General features: G+C 41.7%; 1 protein-coding gene across 3 annotated transcripts in view; it reads right to left on the bottom strand.

Annotated features, from left to right (window-relative positions):
• FAM124A (family with sequence similarity 124 member A) overlaps positions 1–242 on the bottom strand; it is a 61,953-nt gene extending 61,711 nt beyond the window's left edge. For all 3 annotated transcript variants that reach the window (XM_063444844.1, XM_063444845.1, XM_063444846.1), the window contains exon 1: positions 27–242. In XM_063444844.1, coding sequence (XP_063300914.1) covers positions 27–82 — 56 coding nt within the window. In that variant the 5' untranslated portion in view covers positions 83–242. The remainder of the gene's footprint in view (positions 1–26) is intronic.
• Positions 243–14,873: the final 14,631 nt, after the last annotated feature.

The following is a 14,873-nucleotide window of genomic DNA, read 5'->3' as shown; positions in this document are numbered from 1 at the left end:
ATGTATGTCACTCACACAGTACCTACCCTCCTGTCTCTGCTCCAGAGTCCTCGCAGTCATCCTCTCCTACATGCTTCTCCATAGCGGGACTCAGGGGCCCATCACTCTCAGCTGCTCCTGGCTACTGGAAACCAATGGCCAATCAATCACCTCTCCCCCTCAGTGGAGCCTCTCCATGTCCCAGCGCTGCCCTCCTCCTCTCCGCCTTCTGACCTCCTATCATTGCTCCCTCTCTGTGTGTTCCTTCCTCCCCTCTCCTTCGCTCTCTCTCCCCCTGGCAGTCCTGGCCCCGCCCCTTCTCCTTTGTGTGGGGCAGAGAAAGGAATTGCCCCTCCCAGCAGCTACCTAATCCCAGGCTGCAGGAAGGGGGCTAGGGGGCACAGCACATAGTGCTCTGTGCTAGAGGTGCTCACATAAAGCATAATAGAATTTCCACACTGAACCTGGAGTATTGTTTATAACTTGCAACACTCTGTGGATTCATTGGGGCTGGTTCTGATATGATGTTATAAGATGTTACCCATTTGAAAAGAGGCATTACAATAGTGTGCTTAAAATTTAGGATTGAGGCAACTCACAGCATAATTACAGTGCCATTCATATTGGGCACATTCTTTTTTTGCCCAAAATTTTAAATTCATGTCAGATGTAGGACAGTTCAGAGTTTAATGAATAACTCTGTCATCACTTAGTGGTTTATTTATTAAATGCTTAATTGTAGTAACAAGCCAATGGCAGCTGTTTTGCAAAAATTTAGGCAAATATTTGGAAATAATCGCCCGCCAGCAATAGTCACGGGTTGACTATTTTAACCTGAACTTTATAATTCGTTTACAACAGGGGTGCCCAATAGGTTGATTCGCCAGATGTTTTCAAACTACAGCTTCCACAATGCATAGTCATTGAAAAGACATTCTAAAAGCAGGCAAAGCATCATGGGAGTTGTAGTTCTACAACATCTGGGGATCTACCTTTTGGGCACCCCTGGTTTACACGTTTTCTGTATCACTAGGTTAAGGTTTGTAGCGTATGAACCACTTTGAATTATTCTATCAACATTATAAAATGAAATAAAAGTTTCGAAACCTTTTCTATTTTTTGAGAAAATGGTTAGACCGAACCAAATGTTTTTTTCCCTGCATAGATAGATAGATATTTCATTAAAAATATTTAGCATCTCTGTTGAAATGTCGATATTTCAAAATATTTTCTTTTTTTATTGCGCCCCTAGGTGATGTCATCTAAAGCCAGATATGTTTTTACTACCCTACTAATGCAACCATAGATTATGTTGTCTATATTCACAATATATACATTGTTTACGTGATTGTTTTATGCCTTTCAATAACAGGGAAAGAAGTAGTCCATGTTCACTTATGTCTCCCCAGCAGTCAAAGAGTTAATTAGAGGAATGTGCCAAAGTGTTTTATTGGGGTCATACCACCCATACTTTTACCACCCACAGAGTACCAATATTCTGCAATGTTTGTAATCTGAAGTACAGGATGCTAGCATTAATTCACGCAGCAGGCTTTCGTCACGTTGTCAGCAAGGCAATTCTGCGTTTATCTGCTGTCCATTAACAAGGTACCACACTGCTCCTTTAAATTATAGAGTTTTCAGATTTTGCATCCTATACGGTAGAACAGAGTTTACTTTAACAATGCCATTTTTAAGCATTCCTTGCAAAATGTAAGGGTTAAATACCTTATGTAATATTAACAATGTGTTAATATTTAATATTTGTTATTTTTTTTGTTTTTCGCTGTGGGTAACACACAATATGCATTTTCAGGAGATGAATTGATGTAATTATTAATTGTATTATATGTAAATCAATGCATAATTGTATGTTTTTAATATATACATGTTGTTTTCAAATATTTTTTGTATACAAAAGAAAACTATAATAAAGAGATATTAAATAAAAAAAAAATATTTATTATACATAAGTGATTATGAAATCTGTATCACCTTTTGTAATCCACATACAAAAATATAGTTCTTTAAAACTGGCAATCGTCTTCACTGCGTTATGGTAAAAGTCCCCTATTCATAGGAGCAGGGTGTGACTACTGCAATATTCGTAATGATGTGCATAGGAGATTCTGTGTACGGTAACTCTCATCACCTTCAGCCAAGCAAATCCTTGTTGAAAATGATAAGGATTTAATTTTAACTTGCTCTTGTCACTAGGACTAATTTCAGCAGTGCCTTCTGCATGGTCTTCAATGTTGGTGGCCTGTTGATGCCAGACTGAAACGACCCTTTATAGGTTGGACTTGTCCCCTTTCCAGGTAGATTCACCCTTTATGAGCATCACCAATAACGAGATCCATCAGGGTTTGTCAACCTGCATTATACTGATAATATTATAAAATATTACAAAATAATAATACAGAGTCCTGGTTTTGGCCAGGCAACTGATTTTACTGTATGGATATTTTGGTCACCAATTATGTAAATTCTATCACTGCATAGGGCGTACCCCCACTCTGGCCTCGCATGCCCTCCACCACCTCAGTTTCATAACTCAATGTTTAGAGACATGTTTTATGTTAGGTATTGCTCATTCTTCTCACACTCTAACGACGACTGAAAATGTTCAATGATTATAACTTGAGAACCTAATTTATAAAGGAATATGGTGAAATCATAGAAACATGAAACACAAAGTCCATAGGAGTACTAGATAGCTAAATATACCGTACACGTGTACGGTTACTTAATCCAAATCCCAGTAATTAAGTTATGAGATAGACAGTATTTAAAAGGGATTAAAAGGAATCAGATGTAGATAGCCCTCTTTTAACAAAGTGGGTGGCAAAGCAGGTGGTTTAACGCGTGTGTGCGGTGATGTCATTTTCTCTTTCCTAAGATGACCGATTTCTGTAAAAGGGCCATTTGAGGACATGTCCTGTATCGTGTTTGAATTAAGCTGTAGAAAACAAACATTACAAATTCTTATAAATAGCACTGTTTTATTATAAAACCTGCGTACAATTTTGCTGAAATAGTTCATGTAAAAAGTCTTGTTCACTCACAAATTACGAAAATGTCACTCTTTTAGAGAGCACATGTTGGCTGACAGATTTTATTAAGGGCTGTACATGGGCTGTGTGAGTAGCAGAATAATGCGGGCATGCTTGGGGGTATCTGTGTCTCCCAAAACCTTAAAACAAATTAATGAGACTTAAAATCAAAGAGTACTGAGATTTAAAGTTTGCCTTCAAATTATTAATTTTACCTTCGTTCAGAAGTAAATTATACTGTATATTGTGCTAACCAGATTGTAGTGAATTTTAGATTTATTTTTATATGTTTTTTTTTCTCCCTCCGATAAGATGTCAATGCCATAATGTCAGAGGTCATTCCATAATACACTGGTTGAAACTCTGCAATGCATTATGGGATCATGTAGAATGTAGAATGCATTTAGACCGTACGTCTGTAAGAATTGGACAGACTAGATGGGCCGAATGGTTCTTACCTGCCGTCACATTCCATGTTTCTGTGTTTATATATTTTTTTTAGTTTGCCCCCCTTCTGCTTACTTTGTGGCAGCAGGAGGTGTAATCCCTGGTGGCCCAGTGTAGGCCATACTTGACAAGATCCCTGGTGGTCTATTGGGGGACATCCTGGGGAGCAAGATCACTGAAGGTATGGGCTGTGGAGGAGCATTGTGCACCTCTCTCAGGACCATGGGTGCAGATCACAAAGCTCCCTCGTGCAGGTGAGGGAGCACAGGATCGAGCAGGGAGATCTATTGATCTTCTTGCCGGTCCAAAGAGGCCCTCTCACAACCAGTGATGGTGCTTCAGGTCTAGACAGAGGCTCACTGGTCTGGCCCAGTCCCTAGGCAGCTGTCTGTGCTGCTTATCGGGGAGGATGTTTAACTATTTGCTCTAAGTGGAGAGTATCTGCTCTGTTTCAAGTGGGATTTGATCCCTATTGGTCAAGCACCACTCACATAAAAAACATTGCATTGCCGTCATCCCCGCCAAAAACTGAGCTTAACAACACCACCTACATAATTAAAGGGACACTCCAGGCACCCAGATCACTTCTGCTCATTGGAGTGGTCTGGGTGCCAACTCCCACTACCCTTAACCCTGCAAGTGTAATTATTGCAGTTTTTTTTAAACTGCAATAATTACCTTGCAGGGTTAAGTCCTCCCCTAGTGGCTGTCTATTCCTGCTTCATAGCACAGGTTTTCTGTGCTAGAGCATCGCTGGACGTCCTCACGCTGTGTGAGGACCTCCAGCGTCGCTCTATTCCCCATAGGGAAGCATTGAAATTCATTTTCAATGCTTTCCTATGGGGTGCGCTACTGCGCATGCGCAGCATTGCCGCGCATGCGCATTAGGTCTCCTCGGCCGGCGGGCGAGATCAGTCTCGCCCACCGGCCGACGTAAGCAGAAGGAGGAGCGGCGGGGGAGGAGGAAGCAGCGACGTGGGACCTGTCGCTGCCTCTGGTAAGTCACTGAAGGGGTTTTCACCCCTTCAGCAACTGGGGATTGGGAGGTGGGAGGGAGAGGGACCCTCCAGTGCCAGGAAAACGGATCGTTTTCCTGGCACTGGAGTTTCCCTTTAAATATCGTTAATAAGCATAATAAAAACGCATCTGCTGATGAAGGAATTGGGTCGCATGTGGGGCAATGCTACTAGTGGCCTTCTGTTGCCACCATACTACGCATGCTGATGAAAGATGCTGAAGAAGATTTCTGGACTAGCTGTGGAAGTGGAGTTGCAAACTCTTTATGTTTCAGTCTGAAACACTGCACATACAGACTCCAAGCACCATGACTCCTTCAAATCACTGGAGTGGTCAGTGTGCTGGGAGTAACACTATAATGTGGATGTAGGCGCAGACTTTGGGAAGTTTTCCCCTACCACTCACGCCCCAAAAAACATATACACACACATATTCTTACACACACACGCACACACACACACACTCATACATAGACATTCTAATACACAATAAACAAAGGACGTTTGCTCAGACCATTTTGGTAATTAATAAAACGTATGTTTAATAGTGTTATAATAAAATATCGAGACATAGTACATTTGAGAACATGTAATCATAACCAAATGATAACCAAAATGATAGACATTCTAATACACACATTCATACACATACTCTCTCAACTATCTTTCTCACACACATACTTAATTTTTGTTTATTTATTTTTATTTATAAGCAGTCCACCCGCTTTAAATGCAAATTAAAATGATAAATACTGCCATGATTATATCTTGACATAAACACGTTTCATTAGCTTTGAAGGATAAGACAAAGAGCTAATGTGAATGCATGTGTAGAAGCTGGCCGTACCATTCACAACTACAAACTATTGGAACACTCACAGTACACGCGTACATTACTGACAGTTGTGTTCAATGCCAAGCCAGCCAATTCCAGTACACTACATCATTGTACATTACATGACTGCTTATTTTAGTGTCCCCAGTTATAGAGGGCACTGTTGTTATCACATGCATCTGCCTTATAAAAAGCTTCAATGTTTAGCGATGGCTTCATCCACCCAGTAAGTTAAACTTAAGAGGAATTATTGTGTGATTTCAATTTCAGAACTGATGTTAAGGGAAAACTTCTCAAACAAGACAGTGATTATAAACTCTTGTGTGCATCTTGCTACTCAACACAAATCTGCCGTATTTAGAGAACACACTGTTTCGATTGCTGCACTAAACATTGCAAACCTTATATTAATTAATAGTTCAACTAACGCAATCAGAATGAAGTCTTTCTCATATACTAAAATATCTTGATTTAATAGTATGCATTTACAAAAGATTAAACTTGTGAAATTTGGGACCAATGCAAATACTAACACACAGGCACTGGGCAAAACAAAATAGTGGTGATATACTTAAAAAATCTCCAGATATTTAAATGTGCATAGGGATTTGGGACAGTGCACTGGGAACTTGGTTTTGGATTTTATTCTATGTATTGGGGCTAATGAGTGCTATAATCATTGCTGTCACCCAGGAGTAGTTGGTCGTTTGAGCACATTGCATTAGGGGGTGTACACACAGAGAAAAATACCATCTAAATTTTACTTTACAAATACTAATTTAAATTAATAGTGAAATAAGAATTAAAATTTTTTACCCTTGTGAAAACCTGGTGTATACAAAAGAAGTCAAATTTTTTTGTTTTTAAACAAACTTAAAAGATTACTCAAACTCAAGCAAAAGTGCTGATAGAAATCTAAACGGGGGACGGGAGGACTATTTGGCACTGCATTTGGATGTACCTGGGCACCACTTGCTCACCTCTTTAATTCACCTATGGAAAAGTTATTAGATTTTAGTCATACACATAATCGTGTGTGCATTCAGCATTGGAAGATAACATATGAAGCGAGATGATGTAATATGTTTGTGTGATTTTTCCTCAAGGTGAATAATCCACTGAGAAACAGCCATGAGTATCAAACCATCTGGGATTTCTGACTCTTAATGTTATAAAAATTTTATAAAGTAAATTACATGTTAACACAACATGCTGAAAGGTAACCTTGTATTTTCTAAAACTTTCTAAACTTTCTTTAAAACATGAGACAAAGTAGGTACAAACACAAAGATAAAGCACCGCGCTTACAGCAGCAGTAGCTTAGTATCCAACAGCTTAAAATACATAGTAAAAACAAAGAGAACGTTACCTGCACTCTGGCCTAAATCTCCAGGTGCTTTATCTTTGTGTTTGTATAAGAATTTTGTATCACACAACTATGTTACATTGCTGCCAGCCTCCCCACGTTTGTCTTATTAAGACTTTATAAGTGTGTAGGGGCAGCACCCCTTCCTGTCTCATCAGAGAAATTTGCCTTTTAGCTGATACCAGCAAGGTGATTTGTATGTGTTATAGCCCTATTCAGGGTAAAGTATGTAGGGGTTTATAAAACACCCCTTCGTGTCTCATTAGAGACGTTTAAACTTTGTCTGATTTGCAAAGTTTATTGAATGTGTAGAAGCCCTATAAAGGGTTAAATGTTAAAGGGTTTATAAAACACCCCTTTCTGTATCACTTTGTCTGATATCAGCAAAGTTTATTGTATGTGCAGAAGCCCTATAAAGGGTTAAATGTTAAAGGGTTTATAAAATACCCCTTCCAGTCTCACTGGAGATTCTTGGCTGATATCAGCATATCTAATGGCTAGTGTAGGAACTCACCTATTGAGGCTTGCCTTGACGTGGCTGGTGAGCTTATATATTCAAATGGCCATTGGAATAAAACTGTTGAGACAAAGTAGGGACTACTAAGTAACAAAAGGGGTGGAACGTATTGTCTCCCCACCCTATGGGTCCCACCCCCTTTGCTACTTAGGGTGGGAACCAGTGGGGGCGCTTTTGTCACTGAGGGTCCCCACCCGCAGCTCATGGAAAAACGCATGTCAAAAAAGTTATAAATTGATTTGCATTTCAGTAAGTGAAATAAGTATTTGACCCCTTCGACTTAGTACTTGGTGGCAAAACCCTTGTGGGCAATCACAGGGGTCAGATGTTTCTTGTAGTTGGCCACCAGGTTTGCACACAACTCAGGAGGCATTTTGTTCCACTTCTCTTTGCAGATCCTCTCCAAGCCATTAAGGTTTCGAGGCTGACGTTTGGCAACTCGAACCTTCAGCTCCCTCCACAGATTTTCTATGGGATAAAGGTCTGGAGACTGGCTAGGCCATTCCAGGACCCTATTGTGCTTCTTTTTGAGCCACTCCATTTTTGCCTTGGCTGTGTGTTTTGGGTCATTGTTATGCTGAAATACCCATCCATGACCCATTTTCTATGTCCTGGCTTTGGGAAGGAGGTTCTCACCCAAGATTTGACAGAACTTGGCCCCGTCCATCGTCCCTTTGATGCGGTGCTGTTGTCCTGTCCCCTTAGCAGAAAAACACCCTCAAAGCATAATGTTTCCACCTTCATGTTTGACGGTGGGGATGGTGTTCTTGGGGTAATAGGCAGTATTCCTCCTCCACACACGGTGAGTTGAGCTGATGCCAAAGAGCTCGATTTTGGTCTCATCTGACCACAAAACGTTAATCCAGTTCTCCTCTGAATCATTCAGATGTTCATTGGAAAACTTCAGACAGGCCTGTACATGTGCTTTCTTGAGCAGGGGTCCTTGCGGGTGCTGCAGGATTTCAGTCCTTCATGGCATAGTGTGTTACCAATTGTTTTCTTGGTGACTATGGTCCCAGCTGTCTCCTGTGTAGTTCTGGGCTGATTCCTCACAGTTCTCATGATCATTGAAACTCCACGAGGTGAGATCTTGCATGGAGCACCAGACCGAGGGAAACTGACAGTTTTTTTGTGTTTCTTCCATTTGCGAATAATCACACCAACTGTTGTCACCTTCTCACCAAGCTGCTTGGCGATGATCTTGTAGCCTATTCCAGCCTGGTGTAGGTCTTCAATCTTGTGCTTGACATCCTTGGACAGCTCTTTGGTCTTGGCCATGGTGGAGCGTTTGGAACCTGATTGATTGCTTCTGTGGACATGTGTCTTTTATACAGGTAACGAGGTGAGATTAGGAGCACTCCCTTTAACCTCTTAGTGACTAAGGACGTACAGGGTACGTCAGACACAAAATCGTTGTTAATCACCGCTGATTTACCCTGTACATCTGTGGCAAATATGAGCGCTGGAAGCGATAGTGATCCCTTCCAGCCGCTTTAAGGGTATAGCAGCGATGCTTCAATGTCAAGGCATCCTGCAATAACCCCCTCACTGCCGGGCCATCAGGTGATCGCTCCCCTGGAGCGATCACTTCCGGGTTGCTCCACATGGCGCCCGGCAGTGAGGCAGAGCATCGGAAGCCTTCAGGCAGGTTTCTGATGCTCTGCCTGTGTGCTGAGTGCCTCGAGGTGTCTGATAAAAGTCTTATGATGGAGTGAAATGTCGATTTGCTGTAACCCGTGTGTTATTAATAAAGACGAATATTTTTACTCAAAAAGCCGAGTGTGTGCATTTCTTCGTGGATATATACATATATACATACATATATAACTTACCCTCCAGGAAAAAAAAAATTAAATTTGTTTTATATATATATATATATATATATATATATAAATAGAACCCCCCACCCCCATCCTAATAATTTACCCGATCACCGCCATTCCCCTGCCGGCGATCGTTCTTCTTGTCCACTGGGGGGACTGTCTGACAGCCCAGACAGTCCCCCCTCAGTTAAATAGGACCCCATGGGCTATGTGATCGCTCTTAAAGATAGGCGTCCATAGAGTTGCCTGCATAGGGACTGCCTGAACTGACATATCCCCAAGGACTGGCACCCGGCAATTGAATTGTTGAAAAATTTAAAATCTAAAGCTTGAGTGCAAGGACTTCTCTATTTTTTGTACATATATATATATATATATATATATATATATATATATGATAATAGATAGAGAATAGCTAATATGTATATATATATATATAACGTTATACTAAGTATATTTTTATATTAATATAAAAATACAATTAGAGTAAAATTACACGTATATATAATCTATATAATATATATAATAACTATATATACTGTATATATATATTAGTATTAAAAAATAAATAATTATTAATTTAAAAATATATATATTTTTTAAATAATAGAAAAAATTTCAAAGAATTATATATATATGTAATTTTATTCTAAATGTATGTTGATATTTATATATATATATATATATATTTATATCAAAATACACTTAGAATGAAATTATATATATATATATATATATATATATATATGCATATATAAATAAAATAAATAAAAAAAATACAAAATATACTGTACATATGTCCATATAGATAATTACATAAATAATTTCATAAATATACACGTAGACTTCAAATATATAAATATGTATATATATTTAAATGCTACATGCATATTTATGTAATATTTTTACATAATTAAGTAATTTTATTGATTGCAATTTTGGGGACCTGCCTGACAACCCAGGCCAAAAGTCCAGAGAATTTAATTTGCTAGCACTATATTTAACCCTGTAACTTTCCAAGACATGCTAAAACCTATACATGGGGGTTACTGTTTTACTCGGTAGACTTCGCTGAACACAAATTTTAGTGTTTCAAAACAGTAAAACATATTACAGCAATGATATTCTCAGTGAAAGTGAAGTTTTTTGTATTTTTTCACACACAAACAGCACTTTCACTTTCACTAATGATTTTATTGTTGTGATACATTTTACTGTTTTGAAACACTAATATTTGTGTTTAGCAAAGTCACCCGAGTATAACAGTACCTCCATGTACAGGTTTTATAGTGTTTTTGAAAGTTACAGGGTCAAATATAAGGCTTGATTTTCACATTTCAAATTGAAATTTGCCAGATTGGTTATGTTGTCTTTGAGAGCGAATGGTAGCCCAGGAATGAGAATTACCCCCATGATGGCATACCATTTGCAAAAGAAGACAACCCAAGGTATTGCAAATGGGGTATGTTCAGTCTTTTTAGTAGCCACTTAGTCACAAAGAGTGGCCAAATATAGCATCCATAATTGTTTTTTGCATTTTTACCATACAAACAAATATAAATGCATACCCCATATTAACCCCTTAAGGACACATGACATGTGTGACATGTCATGATTCCCTTTTATTCCAGAAGTTTGGTCCTTAAGGGGTTAAATACCCTGGGTTGTCTACGTTAAAAAAATATGTACATGTGAGGTGCGATTCAGAGATTTATGACACATAACAGTGTTACAATGTCACTATTGATACATTTTGAAAATATATATTTTGAAACAATAATGTCCTACTTGTTGTTATAGCATGTATAGCATACCCATGTTAACATTGGGTATTTCTAAACTCAGGACAAGATTTAGAAACTATTTAGCATGAGTGTTTTTTGGCAGTTGTAGATGTGTAACAGAAGTCAAAGTTCGAAAAAGTGTTTTTACATTTTTTCATCATATTTTATAGTTTTTTTTTAATAGTAAATTATATAATATGGTGAAAATAATGTTATCTTTAGAAAGACCATTTAATGGCGAGTATATTTAAAAACGGTATATAATATATGTGGGGGTACACTAAATGAGTAAGAGGGAAATTACAGCTAAACACAAACACAGCAGAAATGTAAAAACAGCCCTGGACCCAAACGGTATGAAAATTGAAAAGCTGTCGGGTCACTAAGGGGTTAAGAGGGGTTAATCTCAGCTCGTTACCTGTATGAAAGATACCTGGGAGCCAGAAATCTTGCTGATTGATAGGGGATTAAATACTTGCAAATCAATTTATAACTTTTTTGACATGCGTTTTTATGGATTTTGTTTTTGCTATTCTGTCTCTCACTGTTAAAATACACATACCATTAAAACTATAGACTGATCATTTCTTTGTCAGTGGGCAAACATTCAAAATCAGCAGAGGATCAAATACTTTTTCATGGGTGGTGGCTGGGGGGAGGGGGAGACAGTAGATTCCTCCCCTTTTGTTACTTAGGGTCCCCTTAGTCATGGGTGAGGACCGGGAGGGGGAGGCAATAGTTCACCCCTTGCTTTTCCCCTTAGGCCCCCACCCGCAGTTTATGGGTGGGGGCAGGAGGGGGACAATAGGTCAACCATTTAGTTTAGTAGCCCCCAGTCGCAGGACACATAGTGTCCCCCTGTTAATTATTTAAATAGGAAATAGGAATGCTCTGTGACACATCAAGTGCCGGAGATCGTGAGATCTCTGCTCCATGGTCTGTAGCTTTGCACTGGCAGAGCTGCAGACTGGAAGCAGTGGCGGACTGTCTACCTACCCCACTGGACCACAAGGGAGGAGGAGGAGACCTCTGGACCACCAGGGAGAAGGAGAGGAAACCACTGGACCACCAGAGAGGAAGAGGAGGAGGAGACCACTGGACCACCAGGGAGGAGGAGGAGGAGACCACTGGAACACCAGGGAGGAGGAGGAGACCACTGGACCACCAGGGAGGAGGAGATCACTGGACCACCAGGGAATGGATTACACATAAAAAAAGGTATTTAACTAAGCCACAGCCTCCCCACATGTTACACCCCTCACTGCCACTATCCCCTCATACTACCACCATCCCAGCTGTCACCATCCCCTCACACTACCCCCTAGGGCCGGACTGGGAATTAAAAGCAGCCCTGGAAAAAAAATATTTACCAGCCCCATAATGCGTCGCGCCAGCATAGTGTTCAGATACAGTGTTAGAACAGATAACTTAAAATAAAAAAATTACTCTAATGTAAAAAGCGCACTCATAGGCTTCAAAATAAACAAAAGTGCAGATTGATTTTAAGCAGATGTGAATCCCTGGTGGTCGCAGTGGTGAGAGTGAACTCTAGCCTGTAGCTCCAGGGCTAGAGTTCACCCTCGTGAGAGCCAAAGCGTTGCCGTGGTAACTGCAGCAACGCTCTGTGCTCGCGCGAGAAGGACACAGGGGAGCTGCTAGAGTTCTCGGGTCCTCTCTTCCTCCCTCCCCTGCCAGCTGCCCGCACGGTGCCTGCGGAACGGGGAGTGAGATCGGCCAGCAGGGGAAAGCCTCGTGGGGTGGGAGGGGGGGAATTGCCTCGTTGCCCCCCCCATCCACCAGTGGTATATACAGCCCCTATGTGTGTCTCTTTTTATCTCCAGCCCCTCTGTGTGCCTTTTTATCTCCCCCCAGTCACTCTGTATGTTTCTTTCTCCCCCTCACTGCTCCTTTGTGTCAATGTCTCCCCTCTCCTTCCCAGTCTCTATCCCCCTCTGCCTTTTTCTCCCCCTCCCTTTTGTGTCTCTCTCATTTCTCCCTCTCTTCCTCCCCCCTTTCCCTGTGTCTCTCCCTCCTCCACACCTATCTTCCTCCCCCCTTTCCCTGTGTCTCTCCCTCCTCCACACCTCTCTTCCTCCCCCCTTTCCCTGTGTCTCTCCCTCCTCCACACCTCTCTTCCTCCCCCCTTTCCCTGTGTCTCTCCCTCCTCCACCCCTCTCTTCCTCCCCACTTTCCCTGTGTCTCTCCCTCCTCCACCCCTCTCTTCCTCCCCACTTTCCCTGTGTCTCTCCCTCCTCCACCCCTCTCTTCCTCCCCACTTTCCCTGTGTCTCTCCCTCCTCCCTCCACCATCTCTCTATTCCCCTCTCTGTTTCATTCCCCATCTCCATTTACCTAGAGAAGTCACGGGGGCCGGCCGCGTTCCAGACTGGAGCCGCCGGGCCGGGTGGCAGCCTCGCCGGTCCGGCGGCACTCCTGTCACTGATGATGCTGAGGGGGAGGAGCATGTCTACCATGCTCCCTCGCGGTTCCCACAATCCCCAGCACAGCATCATACTGATACAGAATAATGTGCTGGGGATTGTGTCACCCACACACTATCACTATCCCACACACTATCACCCACACACTGTCACCATTTACTCACTGTCACCCTCCCACACACACTGTAACCATCCCCTCACATCATAACTTCCCACACTGTCACCATCCCTCCACACTGCCACCATTCATACACACTACCACCTCCCCACTGTCACTATCCCCTCATGCTACCATCCCCCCACTGTCACCCCCCCACTGTCACCACCTCCCACACTGTCACCATCACCCCACACTCTCCACCTTTCGTATTGTCACTATTCCCACACTGTCGCCCTCTCACACACACTGTCGCCCTCCCACACATACTGTCGCCATCCAACACACAGTCACCATCCACACAAATTATCTTTCTCACACACTGTCCCCCTCACACTGTCTGTCACTTTCCCCACACACTGTCACCCTCCCCACAAATTATCTATCCCACACACTGTCCCCCTCACACTGTCACCCTCCCTCACACACTCTGTCGCTCTCACTGGAGGCAGAAAAATGGCACAGAGATGATGGTGGCATGAAAAATTGCACAGGGAAGCTAAGGGCAGAGAGATGGCACAGAGTGCCTGGGACAAGGAGATGGCACATAGAGGCTGGTGGCAAAGAGATGACAGAGTGAGGCTAAGGGCATAGAGATGGCACACAAAGGCTGGAAGCAAATAGATGTCACTGGCTGGTTGTTTGGGAGCACATGACACTAGCAGATGTTTTGGAGCCACACGTGGCTCATTGGCATGATATACAAAGTTCAAGAATTTACTGCTCTTTGGCATGATATTCATTGGCATAATATACCAAGTTTATGTATTTATTGCTTCATTGGTACGATATACATAGTTTATACATTTGTACCAAGTTTATATAGAATTACCCTGCCACCCATGTGTTTTTGCCAACCAGGGCATATATGTGTGACTGCGTCGATGTGCATGTGTGCGCGCGCATGACTTGGGGGAGAGGGAGAATGGAATCTTGTCTTGGGCTGACCCTGTGAAGTTGGAAACATATGAAAAGCCGGAACTGGTTACAACATTTTTTGAATCTCACTACTGCTTATTACCCCCGTCACCCACTACAGTCTGTAAACCCCCTCTGTGTATACTACAGCCCCTTTCCTCCTGCACCTATTACAGCCTCTTTTAACCCCTTACACCCATTAAAGCCCCTATGCCCCCATGTGCCCACTACAGCCCTTCTACCTTTACCTAGTAGAGCCCCTAAATCCATGCACCCACCATCACCCTGGTAACCCCTTGAACCCACTTTAAGTTTACAATCTGGAGGTTAAAACAGTTAAGACAAGAGGTAAAAAGAGGAATTTAAAGTTGGTGGGCAGAGAAATTGAAAGGATAATTGTAGCCACTGTACAGGGAATGAGGACGTAATTCACTGAGATGTCAATCAGCTGGGATTGGGAAGCATGTTATAAAATATATTTATATTGTATTATATTTAGCAATTATCTACTTGGAATCCCAGGTGCTAATTTAAAACG

The sequence above is a fragment of the Pelobates fuscus genome, chromosome 1 (genome assembly GCF_036172605.1).
Source record: "Pelobates fuscus isolate aPelFus1 chromosome 1, aPelFus1.pri, whole genome shotgun sequence".
NCBI classification, from domain to species: domain Eukaryota; kingdom Metazoa; phylum Chordata; class Amphibia; order Anura; family Pelobatidae; genus Pelobates; species Pelobates fuscus.
The sequence above is the reverse complement of the archived record's forward strand: the minus strand, read 5'-3'. Positions and strand labels throughout refer to the sequence as shown.